The sequence below is a fragment of the Eptatretus burgeri genome, chromosome 1, assembly GCF_056783735.1.
Source record: "Eptatretus burgeri isolate ZD-2024b chromosome 1, Ebu_testis_v1, whole genome shotgun sequence".
NCBI lineage: Eukaryota > Metazoa > Chordata > Myxini > Myxiniformes > Myxinidae > Eptatretus > Eptatretus burgeri.
In genome coordinates, this window is record NC_140961.1 from 61,278,751 (window position 1) to 61,291,880 (window position 13,130).

Here is a 13,130-nt window from a genome sequence, read left to right on the forward strand (position 1 = left end):
GTACATTGCAACTGGTATCAACTGGAACCAGTAAGACTTTAACTGGTACAAATATGAGCTACTGGTTTTTTCAACTGGGAAATTGGAATTCTGACTGAATTTAACTGGTACCAGTTGAAACCAATAGAGACCAGTTAAAGACCAATTACAACCAATAGAGACCAGTTGAAAATGTGTACTGGTTTTAACTGGTTTTTCGACCTGGGTGTGTTGTAATGAAATGCAGATAAGTCAGCTTTGTGGAATAGTATGCAGGGAGTTACCATAAAGAATGAAACAAATGAGAAAAAGCACAAAAGGTAGAGCTGCCCTGATCAAGCATGATGAAGCTCTAAAGCGATGGAATTCTGAACAGGATGAGATAAATTGGACTTGATTTGAGCTTTATTGAGGAAAATACGATCACCGATTTCAGATAAGAACCTTATTGAACTTTTTGGAGTGAATTAGATGCAAGAAAATACTGAATAGAATGGGATCAGTAGGATGTGAGCAGAATTTAAATGAGCACAGTAAGACAAGCAAGCTGTGAAGAAAGCTTTACTCAGCAGTATGAAAGTACTGAGCTGAGAGTAGAACTGCACTTAATGTTGGATATATATATATATATATATATATATATATATATATATATATATATATATATATACATATATATATATATATACATATATATATATATATATATACATATATATATATATATATATATATATATATATATATATATATATATATATATATATATATATATATATATATATATATATATACATATATAGGCTGTAGGCTGTAATACATACAGTAGGCTGTAAGAGGGGCTGACTGAGCCCATCAAGTCAAGTAGGGCACAGACTTTCAATGGAAAGTTGATCATACTGTGTGCTTGTCCTGAGTTATATGTAAAGAATAGCACACTGATCCTGATTGTTGAGTATGGTGAAGTGTGTAGGTCATAACAAAAGCCTTACTAAGCACAGTAAGGCGTGCTGGCCTTGAGCGAAGGGCTGCCTGTGTGGCCTGGCACTCATAGGAAGCATCATCAGCAAGCTCAGCATGTGATAAGTGCAGGTTGTGTTCCCCAGCTGCTGTTGATCCAATAATGGAATACCGTGGCCAACCTGCAGGTCACGTAATTTCATCACGCATGAAACACGTAAACAGAACATGTGCAACAGATGTGTTGTTTGTGCATTAATTCAGCAGTGGGTAGGGAAATAAAGTGGGAATACTTCACAACATATTGAATTCAGGAAGGATCAAAGCAATTTTGGATTGCACCAGAGATATTGTTCCTTCTGCTGTCAATCACTTGTAATCCCAATGCACATGGCTTGTTTACACACGAATCCTCAGTGCCAGCAGTAATGGTTATACATGAAACATTGTATAACTTTGTACTCCTCCCTTGGCAGCAAAAACTGCTTCACCATTCTGCTGTTCTTATGTAGTTATTTGTATTAATTCAGGAATGGCAAAGACAACTTAAACTGAGAAAATACCCAAAGTCCAAAAGGCAAACTGTCTCTGTCGATAAAAGCTCCTTCCATACTGACATTTTATAAACTTTTAAAACTAAACGTGGTTGTGCTTTTATAGGGAATCAGCATTTAGGTTTGGCTGCTAATTGTGCTTTCAAAACATGAAACCGTGAAATGAAAAAGCTAATGGTACTGAATAATTTCTACATTCCTTTGCCTGTGTGTGTATAGCATGGTGATATCAGTCTCAGGTTGAGAAGTGAGATTGTTGGAGGTATCAACATCGGATCAACAATTTTGCTCAATAAAAGCAGAACCACACATCGTTTTCAATGCATATTTCATTTCATGTGTTTACCCCAGAATAACCCTCAAATTAGCAAGAAACATTTATATTCATTCTACCAATAAATAAGATAGTGGACATGAAAGATCAATTTGATTTTTGTTTTCTTACAAGATCAAAAGACAATAATTAAAGGATATTTTAAGATCATCCAAAACTTTAAGTGAATGCAACATCGTTTTTATTTATTTTTTCTTTGGGAAAAAGTCATGAGGCAAACACATTTGGTTGATATTAAGGAGGTTTCAGCAAAACTCGATAATGAGGCTGGATTTTTTTTTTGGCCAGTGGTTTCTCACCAGGAAGATGATGTTCGGCTCCCAGAGCAAGGCCATCCTTGGTCCATTGCACAATTCCTGAGTAGTTGGCAATGATACACATGAGTGTTGTCGCTTGGCCAGAAACCACCGATTTGTCGGAAGGCTCTTGGACAAACCGGGCGAACACTGGTTTGGAGATGCCATGCAACAGACAAAGGGGATGGAATAAACAAAGTGCAGGTATTATGACAAATTGAGTTGAAAGTGAATGGTTATTCATTCATGGGTTAAAGCAGTTAAACAAATTCTGCGTTACTGGTTACCAGGTAGTAATGCAGACAAAATGTGAAAATATTAAAGCTCTTCTGCGTCGGCAAAACACATGCTATGTCGTATTTTTCATTGCTCCCCTTTCCATTTGCTGTTCAAATAGGAAACAAACCTGATTTGCTGTCCTTCTCCACCTACCTCAGTATGTGTTGATGGTTATGATCTGATATAAAAATGAAACCCTTTTTTAATGGCTTCAAAGTAAGTTGCTGTTTTAGATGTTGCTGTTACATTTTATTCTGGAATACAATTCAAAATGCAATTTATGGATTTTAAATTACTTTACAATTCACTAAAAGGTTGGATTTTTTTTCCACCAAATAACGACTTTTTAGCCATGAACCATTTGGAGGTTTATATTTTTGGCGCTGCCAGACCATCAATCCATCAGTTGATCCATCCGTCCGTGTGAGCGTCCGAAACCACTTCTTGAAAATGACTAGATACATTTCTTTCTTATTTTGCACATGTTTACAATAATAATAATGTTGTGGAAATTACTTTTATTGGTTAAAGATGCTTGATATAGTGTAGATATTTCCTTAATGAGAATGGTTAGCATAAGCATAAACTAATTAAATGTGGTATTGAAAATGTGTCACTTAAATGTAAAGTTTGACACCATCACTACCCCCCACCCGCCTCTGAATGTGTGTTTAAAATTATCAACCCTTTTGACCTCCATTTTTTTACCATTCTGCCCTCTGTAATCCATCATTTATGTTTCTTTTAATTATCCAATAGGTCTTGACAGTAGTTTTGGTGAGAAAATGGCCTAGGTGCTTGCCAGGACCGAATAACTTCAGAGGGATCGGGTGAGAGTTCATGGCAGATTTGAAACACCCACCGGGTTGAGTAGTGCCCAATGGTGAGTGAGAGGGGAAGGGTGTGATATGTCATTGATGATGCACACACCCAAGGGCATAAAAGGTGGGGGTGACTCGAGAAAGGGGAGAAGATTACATTGACCTTGGCGGAGACACCTGCTCACATTGACCTTGGTGGAGACACCTGCTCAAGACTGCTCGACGCCAGAGTCACACCCCATCTAGCCGGTGCCGTGCCTCTCTCCACTCCATGGCCACGGGACATTCACCCTGCTGGAGCGACGGGACTGGACCTGTCTGCCAGACTTTTTCGGGTTTTCCCGCAACTTTCTTTCTGTCCTGTCATTACCCCCCCTCTGTCTCTCTATCGTGGTATGATTGATTGGGTCCAATAAGGACCTAGTTATTTGAGGTTCCCGTTCATTTGTTTGATACTCTGAGTGTGTATGTCGGTAGTCGGTGAGGGATAGTGTTAGTTGCATCATTTATTTGTTGATTTCTTCTTTTGTTTCTTTCCCCCATGCCATAATTTGCACTTTAATAAACATATTTGGTCTCGGGCATGAATTATGGTTGTCGTGGTTCTCCTGAGGTGATTAAAAGAGAGAGCCATAAAGGAATAATTGGCTATGGTGAGTCAACACTGTACACCCAGATCACATCACATGTCAGACTCGCTCGGCCACATTTGCATACGACTTGTAATGCCTATCGGCGTGATCTTGGACCACTTTGGGACTTCCAATTTGCACGGTATTGTGGCTTTCAGGCATGTGATCAGTGAAGAAGTCTTTGACATGGTCAACCATTTCAATCATTTTGACGTGACCTGAGAAATTCTAACCAGGCAACTGGAACATGTAGACAACAGAAAAACTTTCCTTTTCTCTTCATTCTCCCTTTGTCCCCCAAGTAATATTTGTGGATAGTTATGGAAAAACTTAGCTGGGTAACGAGGGAAGTGGTTTCAGTGAAGCAAGTTCAGTATGTAAGAACAAGGAAATCAGTGAGAGGGTAATGCTGGAAGGTACATCGCTTGATGTAGAATTAAAACCATGCCACAAACAAAAAATATTGAGAAGTACGAGGATTGCTCCCCTTGTTGTGTGTTTCTGTGTGTTAGCTCTCATATGAGCCTCGACAGTATAAAAAAAGGAAAAAAAAAGTAAATTTGATCGATTGAATAATTAATCAATCGTTTTTGATGGCCAGATGCCATTTTTCATCATTCCAGAGACTTATTTCAAATATCACATCTGTGTAGGTTGTTCTTTTCCTCCGGTTGTTGCAAACTAAACCAATCTTTGTCAGAACTATGCAAATCCAATGAAAAACACTTTTCTAGGATTGTAAAAACAAAAGCTGACATGGAACCCGATAGTCACAAGGCCTTCTGTGAAGTCTGAAGACTTCAGTTGCACAGTCTGCCATGCAAGGTCATCTTTCATTCAATCCACAATTATGTCAACCAAAATGGTGGGATTTTTAACCCTCTCCCTTCCCCATACTTCTTTCTTCTCCATTTATTTTATAATCTCATCTATCTTATATTTATTTTACTCAAGCTTCATTTTTCTCAAATTACACCCGACACGAACATGCACACATGCACGCGTGCGCGCGCATGCGCGCACACACACACGCAAACACACACACACACACACACACACACACACACACACACACACACACACACACAAACACACACTCACAGAATCAAATACCACAGGTGGCAGGGATTTCTATAAACTAAACCCAATGCTCTTCCAGCCAACAGAACAACTACACAAGGGACTCAAACAAGGCAACCAGAATGGACCTGTGGCTACAACAAAGCAGCAATGTAACAATATAATATATCTATCTATACACACACACACACACACACACACACACACACACACACACACACACACACACACACACACACACACACACACACACACACACACCCACAAACACACTGCTGAGACAAGGCATATTAGATACTTCAAAGAATGTACATTACATATGTATGTGCTGTATGTATATATATATACTATAAAGGTTTCCGTGCACCCAATGGTTGGACAATTCACCTACACCGCCAACAACTTTTGTCCTATGGCCTCCATGTTGGTGCTTTTCCCTTCAGTGTAAAACAGCAGATCGGTGTCATGGGCCTTTTGAAGAGGGGCTTCAGCGTTGGAGGCAGTATTCTGTTGTTTATGCACCACCCAAATAACTATGTGGCATTCTCTCAAGCATCAGTTTTACCATGGGGCTTACCATTTCCTTGCTCTTATTTCCACCTATTTTCTCTTAAGATTGTGAGTTGGACAGGCAACCATGATGGGTTTTTGTGAAGTTGATGATCGTATGACAGGGGAGCAGAAAGCTTAAAATATTATTTTGCTTCAATGTGGGAATGCCCGTTTGCTTTTTTGAGTGTAAGGAGGATGAGGAGGTGGGGTGGGGGTGAGAGCAAAGATGGGACAGATTTGGAAAAGGAGTTTGGTGTTTTGTTAAGGGAGGTTTGAAGACATTCAGTAGTTGGTGAGGGGTTGAGAAGTTATAGTTGAAGGTGGGGCTTGAAAGCTTGAAGTGGGGAGGGGATTGATGCCTTATGGTTGGGAAGGTGGGGACTTGGAGTTGGAGTGTGGGGGGGGAGGGGGGGTTGAAGGCTTTTCTGGTGAAACAGTTGCTCCGCCACTGTCGGGGGGTAAAGCAATCACCCAACAAGTAATGTACTGGTATATATGAAAATAGGACCACCTGTATTGAAGCGTAACTGGATCAGGAGCAATAATCACTCAAAGTCCCTTTAGACCCTGAATTTTTTTTCATGCCATGAACAAACATTGGTACATCAGGGGTGATGAATGTTGTGGTCAAGTTTCATCGACATTGTGTGTGTGGTTTTTGAGGAGACAGCAAATACCTATTTTCGGGGGTCACAAAAACCCCTGTAGACCACCTTAATGAATGCAGATTTTGATGCGGTCAATTTACTTTGGTGCATTACAGGTGATGAAGGTTGTGGTCAAGTGTCATCAAAATTATGCATGTAGTTTTGGCAAAGAGAGCAAATACCTATTTCTTTGGGGGGGGGCTTTAAAAAAAACCTCGTAGACCCCCTTAAGGAGTTTAGATTTTGATGCGGCCAATAAACTTCCATTCGACATTAGATATGAAGCTTGTGACCAAATTTCATAAAAATAATGTGTTTTGTTAAAGCGATAATGACTGATGTTTACGGACTCACTGACTGACTGACTGACTCACTCACATACATACACTGCTCGATCCCCCAAGCTCACCTGACTAAAGTCCAGGTGAGCTAAAAACACAATCACGGCTCTCACCAATATTTGGAGGAATGACCAATCAGCTCTCAATTGATAAATCTTACCAACTGTGACTCGGGATTAAAAACAATGTATGACCACTCGACCCTTCTAGCCAGAGAAGGTTGTACAATGCAACCAAGGACCAAATTAAGCCCTTCAGGCAAATATCAACTCGCATTCTCATACAAATAAAAAGATGGCCCCGAACCACATAATATCAGTTTTACGATTTATATTTTTTCACTCCAGTACCCCAAACATCAACATGTGCCTTTTTTTCCTTCCCAGGTAAGCCGATGCATGCTCTGCAATCTTCCGGAGAATATCGTTGGGTAATTTGCTCATAGCAGTAATGGCAAAGGCCCACCGCAACCCACCCTCCAGCCTAGCGCCTCATCCCTCTTTCCACCAGCATCTAATATTGTCGCTCATGCTATATGTTCATATCGCTTCTGCTGTACAATGACATCAGAGGGCTCTCTGTCTGTTACTGTCGCAGACAATATGATATGTAAATAATGTTCAGTATCCTGACCAAAAAGGCCAAGGAGGAGGGAAATATACAGGTGTTGTCGCTCTTGCCCCAGCTTACTCGATGCATTTCTATCATCTATGGAGATATGCCGCATTTCTACAAAAAAAAAATAATGAAAAGTCAGGCCGTATAATTATGCAAGTTGTAAATTATTTGGTGAAGTCTCTATTCTAAAATTAGCCTGCATATTTTCAGATATGATTCAGCACTTTTGATAAAGTTACAAACACAAAGAGTTGACTTTCATGGAGCAAGTTTTGAATTTCAAAATATCACAAAAATGTAAACTCCGGTTTGCTTTGTTATTCGACTATACTTGTCTAAGTTCATTGCACAGCTCATTTAAATACTGCTTTCCAGCGAATTGTCATTTTATATCACCAAGTCGAAGTCCTACAGTACTGCAAATGAATGATTGCATGTTTAATGCATTCATTTCCATCGCACACTTATCTGAGGGTTATAAGTGAGAGAGAATGTAAATATTGAATGGTGTGAATTGGGGATGGGGTGGGGATCGGAATTATATAGACCAGCATAATGTATCACTCAATGATAAACAATCTGTGAGAGTGAAAGAGGTTGAGAATGATGTGGGTGCCATTGCTTTATTAGCTTGAATTCACCTGGGAAATGTAGTGTTAAAGAGGATATAATGGGAAATGTAATTTGTGGATGGAGAAAAGGATTTTGTGACATGGATCCAAAGATGACATGAAGATAGAGAAGGTGGGGCAAGTTTCCCCCTGCCGTTTTCCAAACCAAACGGTTGACCGACTTGTGTTCCCATCGCAGCCTCTGACTCATGATGTAGGAAAACCAGGTTCAAATCCTAGTACCGATACCACATATGTGTTTCTCCCTTGTCTACTAATGTCCTTGTAATTCATGTAAAAGAACACTTATGTCTACTTATGTCTTTGTCCGACATATGTTATATGTGCAAGGCCTTGCAAAAGCCTTTTGTTACTATGAAATAAATAAATAAATGAACGACTAGAACGGCCACTCGGTAGCGTGCATCCCCACGCCAGGCTGATTACTTTATGTTTCATATTCCACTGATAGGCCAGATCTGGATTCGAACCTGAACTAAAATTTAATCTGCTTGATCTTGTTACCTATCCAACTCATCCACCAAGTTTCATCTGAATCCGTCCATAACCTTTTCAGATATTGTGCCATATAGCATTTTAGTCCTGTCACTTAATTGAGAAGATTCACTGAAAATATTATCGGATCCGGATCCGGATCCGGGTTCAGATCTTCACTAAAATCGAATCAAATCTTCTTTGTTACATACCCAACCTGCCCACCAAGGTTCGTCCAAATCCGTGAAGGATTTAGCCTTCTCACTCAATGGTGAAGAATCACATAAAAAAATTATCGGATCTGGATTTGGATCGTCACTAAAATCTAATTAATTCTTCCTTGTTACATACCCAACTTGCACACCAAGTTTCGTACAAAAAAGTCCACACCATTTTCAGAAATATTGCTACATGTCGTTTTTGGCGAATAATCACAAAAAAATTATTGGATCCAGATCCGGATCTGGATGTTCAACTAAATCTAATAATTTCGGCTGGGTCACACACCCAAGCTCTCCACCAAATTTCGTTCGAATCCATCTCCAACTTTTGGAGATGTCCTGTTCACAAACAGACAAACAAACAAAGACAGGAATGAAAACATAACATAACCTCCATCCACCTTCATTGGCAGAGGTAACTAGAAGGGCACTTGGTAGAGCACATACCTGCACCAAGTAATGCCTGATTCACGAGAACATATCAGGTCCAATACATTTTTGAAATATCATGCTACATATCGTTTTTGGCCCTATCTCTCAATGGTGAAGAATTACTATAAAAACGAAATAATTATCGTATCCACATACGGTTTCAGACGTTCACCAAAATAGAATAATTTCTTCCTTGTCAAACACCCAACATGTCCACCAAGTTTCATCCGAATCCATCGATAACTTTTTGAGATATCATGCTAAATATCATTTTTGGCCCTATCTCTCAATGGTGAAGAACCACGAAAAAATTTGAACAGTCGGATCCGGATCCGGATCTTAACCAAAATCTAATCAGTGCGGCTTTGTCACAAATCCAACCTGCACACAAAATGTTGCCCCGGATCTGTCCACAACTTTTTGAGATATCTTGCACACAAATAAACAAACAGACAAACAAACAAATAGAAAAAGATGTGTAAAAACATAACCTCCTTCACTTTTGGCGGCAGAGGTAAAAATGCTATATAAGCTCCTTACTCCTGGTTATATGTTCAGTATCCTAAAACTTAGCACCAGAGGGCTCTCTGACTGATGGTTCAGGTCACAATTTCAAAAGAGAACTAGAAAGAGAAATCAAAGATTGCAGACCCTCACAAACACTTGTTTTTGTGAGGTTTGTGTGTGTTTTTAGTATGTATTTTCTCAACGTACTCACATTCTAATTGCCCATACTTTATAGTGGTATTCGGTTGAAAGAGATAATGTATACTACTGGCTACCACGAGGTGGCATTTTCAGCCTACATAAGCACATTCTGTGCAGACAAACAAACAAAACAAACAGACAGACAAATAGACTCAAATGCAATACCCTCTCCTTTGGTAAGGGTAAATATTGACTAAACTAAAAAAGGACAGAGGAGGTAGTGGGGGGCACCTTGCTCCACCTTCCCAAACAGTAGCAATCTGCCCCACTTCTCTCAAATAATGTATGAGTAGATTCAATTTCCCTCATCTAACAGGATGGGGGAGAGGTAGCACAGTTGATTTTGAACTGTCTATTCTGGTTGTATAAACTGTAGGTGATTGATCGGCAGTACCCTGGTTAATTTCCAAATTTCCACCCTATCTTGCAGGTGGAAATGCATCAAAAACATCTTGGTAATAAATCATAGCCATATCTTGGAAATACACCCAGTGGGCCAAATTTGTAATTGAATCTTGGTTCAATATGCAATCACCAGTGATGACATTTTCCCGTTTAGTGAGACAATTGTATGAATTATGCCTCGTAATCTGAGCAGTCTGGTACCTCAAGGGAAAAGCAGACGTTTAAAAAGGCAAAAGGCTTTGACCACACTTTTTGCGAAGCCAACACCGAAGCATTGAAGAGTTTCTGAATCACAAATGTATTTAATGAAGCATTTTGATTTCTAGGAAAGTGAACTGGCAGATGCAATCCTTGTGCATCTTTGTTTATCCCTCAGCCACCAATTTTTTATTCTCTGTTTTACTACCATACAAGCGCGTTTACTTTTCATCCTCCATCATCCAACTCTTGCATTACTCTCAAATCTTGTAGGTCAAACAAAAGTATTTTGCATTTGTTTCAAAGTGCTGCTGTTTGAGATTGTACCGGCCATTCCTCCAAAATTATGTCATGGAAACACTCGGCTCATGGATAGAAAAGGTAGAATAAATAAAGTACATGAGCCTGAATCTATAAGTGAGTGACAGCTTCAAAATTGTAAACAGGTAATTAAATGCAAGTTGCTCAGAAATGCTATGGTGACTGCTTCAGGTGGGAAATTTCAGAAAGGAGTTAACTAAATAAAAAACAAGTCGTGGTACATTCAAAGTACATTGCCACCATGTGAAATAAATAAATAACAAATCCTTCAGTGCACGACATCACTGGGGCACCTTAGGCGCCCGGCAATGCTACCTTGCAGCACATGCAGTCGGAATTGGGAGGGAGCGGTGAACAATAATTGATTGATTAACTGATTAATTGTATAATTAAAATAAATAAATAACAATCATACAATATTTATTTCTTCATCAATTTGCTATTAGCATACCTAAACCACCACTGTTTAATCCGAAATTGAAACTTTTTGAAAATTAAGTAATTAATCAAGTAATGAATAATTAATTGATTAATTGATTAATCAATAAATCAGAAATACCCTTTATCGCCAAATCACTTGGTCACCGTCATGTCCAAATATCAGCTTCCTAGCTCAAAAGGTGCCTGAGCTATTGCCAGGCTGAGAAATAAAATAAATGTCATTAATAAATCGATATTAATTAGGTAATCAATTAAGTGATTCATCAATAAATCAAAAACAGTCTTTGTGGCTAATCACTTGGTCATTATCATGTCCAAATATCAGCTCCAGAGCTCAACAGGTGCCTGAGATATTGCGAGGATGTGAAATAAAATAAATAAGAAACGAATAAATCGATAATTAATTAATTAATTAATTCATTGATTGATTAATATAAAAATAAAAAAAATTAATTTTTACCAAAGCATATCATCACCTTTGTCCCAAAATTTCAGCTTCCTAGCTAAAGGAATGGCTTTGATATCTCTCAGACAAACAAACGAACAAACAAGAAAACTGAGTGAAAACTGAGTACTCCCTTCCTTCACCGCCTGGCGATGGCATCAATAATTGCTTGGATTAGAAATTGGGAGGGAGCGGTGTACAACAATCTTCCAGTGCGCGACATCGCTGGGGCACCTTTGGCGCCCGGCGATGCCGCCTTGCAGCACAGGGAGTCGGAATTGGGAGGGAGCGGTGTACAATAATTGATTGATTAAGTGATCAATTGCATAATTAAAATAAATTAATAGTAATCGTAAAATAATTAATCTCTTAATCAATTGGCTAAAGCATACGTTGAAGCACCATTGTTTCATCGGGATCTCTAAATTTTTGAAAATTAAGTAATGAATCGAAAAATTAAATAATTAACTGATTAATCAATAAATCAAAAATACCCTTTATAGCCAAATCACTTGGTCACTGTCACGTCCAAATATCAGCTTCCTTGCTCCAAAAGATGCCGGAGATATTGCCAGCATGAGAAATAAAATAAATATGTAATTAATAAGTCGATAAATATGTAAATAATCTAATTCTAAAAATAAAAAAATATTTTTCGCCAAAGCACACCTTCATTTTTGTCATCAAATTTCAGCTTCCTAGCTCAAAGGATGGCTGAGATATCGCCTGGACAAACAACCAAGAAAAAAAACAAACAAACAAGAAAACAAACAAACAAACAAATGGAGTGAAAACTGAGTAAACCCTTCGGTACCCGGCAATGACGTCATGCATCGCCTGGAGATGGAATTGGGAAGGAGCGGTGAACAAAAATCTTGATTGGGCTTTAGCTATATCATTGTAGTATATACTGTGTGTGTGTGTGTGTTTTTGTGTGTGTGTATATATACATACATACATACATATATAACCTCAAATCAAGTAATGCAGCATTTCCTCTTCGCAAACTTGCTTGTACAAATTGTCAGGCACTGACTGGTGTGTCATTTCATTATGTCAATGTATGAAAGGATTAAAAACAAAAAATCCTCTCTGACTGAATGAATAACATTTCTATTATTTCTTCACTCTAACTGCACAGATTGTCAGAGTTGAATAATTTAACCCTTGTGTCTTTCAAACCTCCAACAAACACCCCAGGCCCATCCTCTTTCCCTTGGGGCATTTCCTCAACTTATAGTCTGTCTGCTTGCGACTATCGATAAATAAACTCAACATGTGGACTTTCAAATATTGCTGTCATTACCTCTCACTTAGCACCTCCAACACTCACTTTGTTGTCACATACAAAAGCAAGTTCTCCAGTGTGAAAATGTCTGCCGATGAATGTTGGGTTTATACTTCAACTAGCTCAGGATTTATGAAGCTGTATTGCTGGCTTAAAAAGAAGACAATTGATCTTCGTTTAATTGTTGTTTGCATTGTGTCTGGTTCACAGAGGAACTGTCATACAAATCATGCACGCACCCATCAGCCAAATACATGAGTCAGAGGCTTGACTTCAGACAAATAAGGTCAATGAGCTTGTGTGTCACTGAACGTAACTTCCCGGTGCACTCTGGTTACCAGCAACACCATCTATGTAACATTGCTTTTCTCTCTCAATCAGCAGGGAAATTAAGGAGACATTTCCCTCTCCCATAGATGCCAATTGATGGGGTTTGTCCATTCTCTAACCTTTAAAATGCTGCGTCAGGCAA

At 38.8% G+C, this 13,130-nt stretch overlaps 1 protein-coding gene across 2 annotated transcripts in view; it reads right to left on the reverse strand.

Moving 5' to 3' along the window:
- LOC147034583 (kin of IRRE-like protein 1) overlaps window positions 1-13,130 on the reverse strand; it is a 319,700-nt gene that overhangs the window by 163,831 nt on the left and 142,739 nt on the right. For both annotated transcript variants that reach the window (XM_085885676.1, XM_085885686.1), the window contains 2 exons: window positions 2,127-2,273; window positions 972-1,121 (listed from right to left, as the gene is read on the reverse strand). In XM_085885676.1, coding sequence (XP_085741802.1) covers window positions 972-1,121; window positions 2,127-2,273 — 297 coding nt within the window. The remainder of the gene's footprint in view (window positions 1-971; window positions 1,122-2,126; window positions 2,274-13,130) is intronic.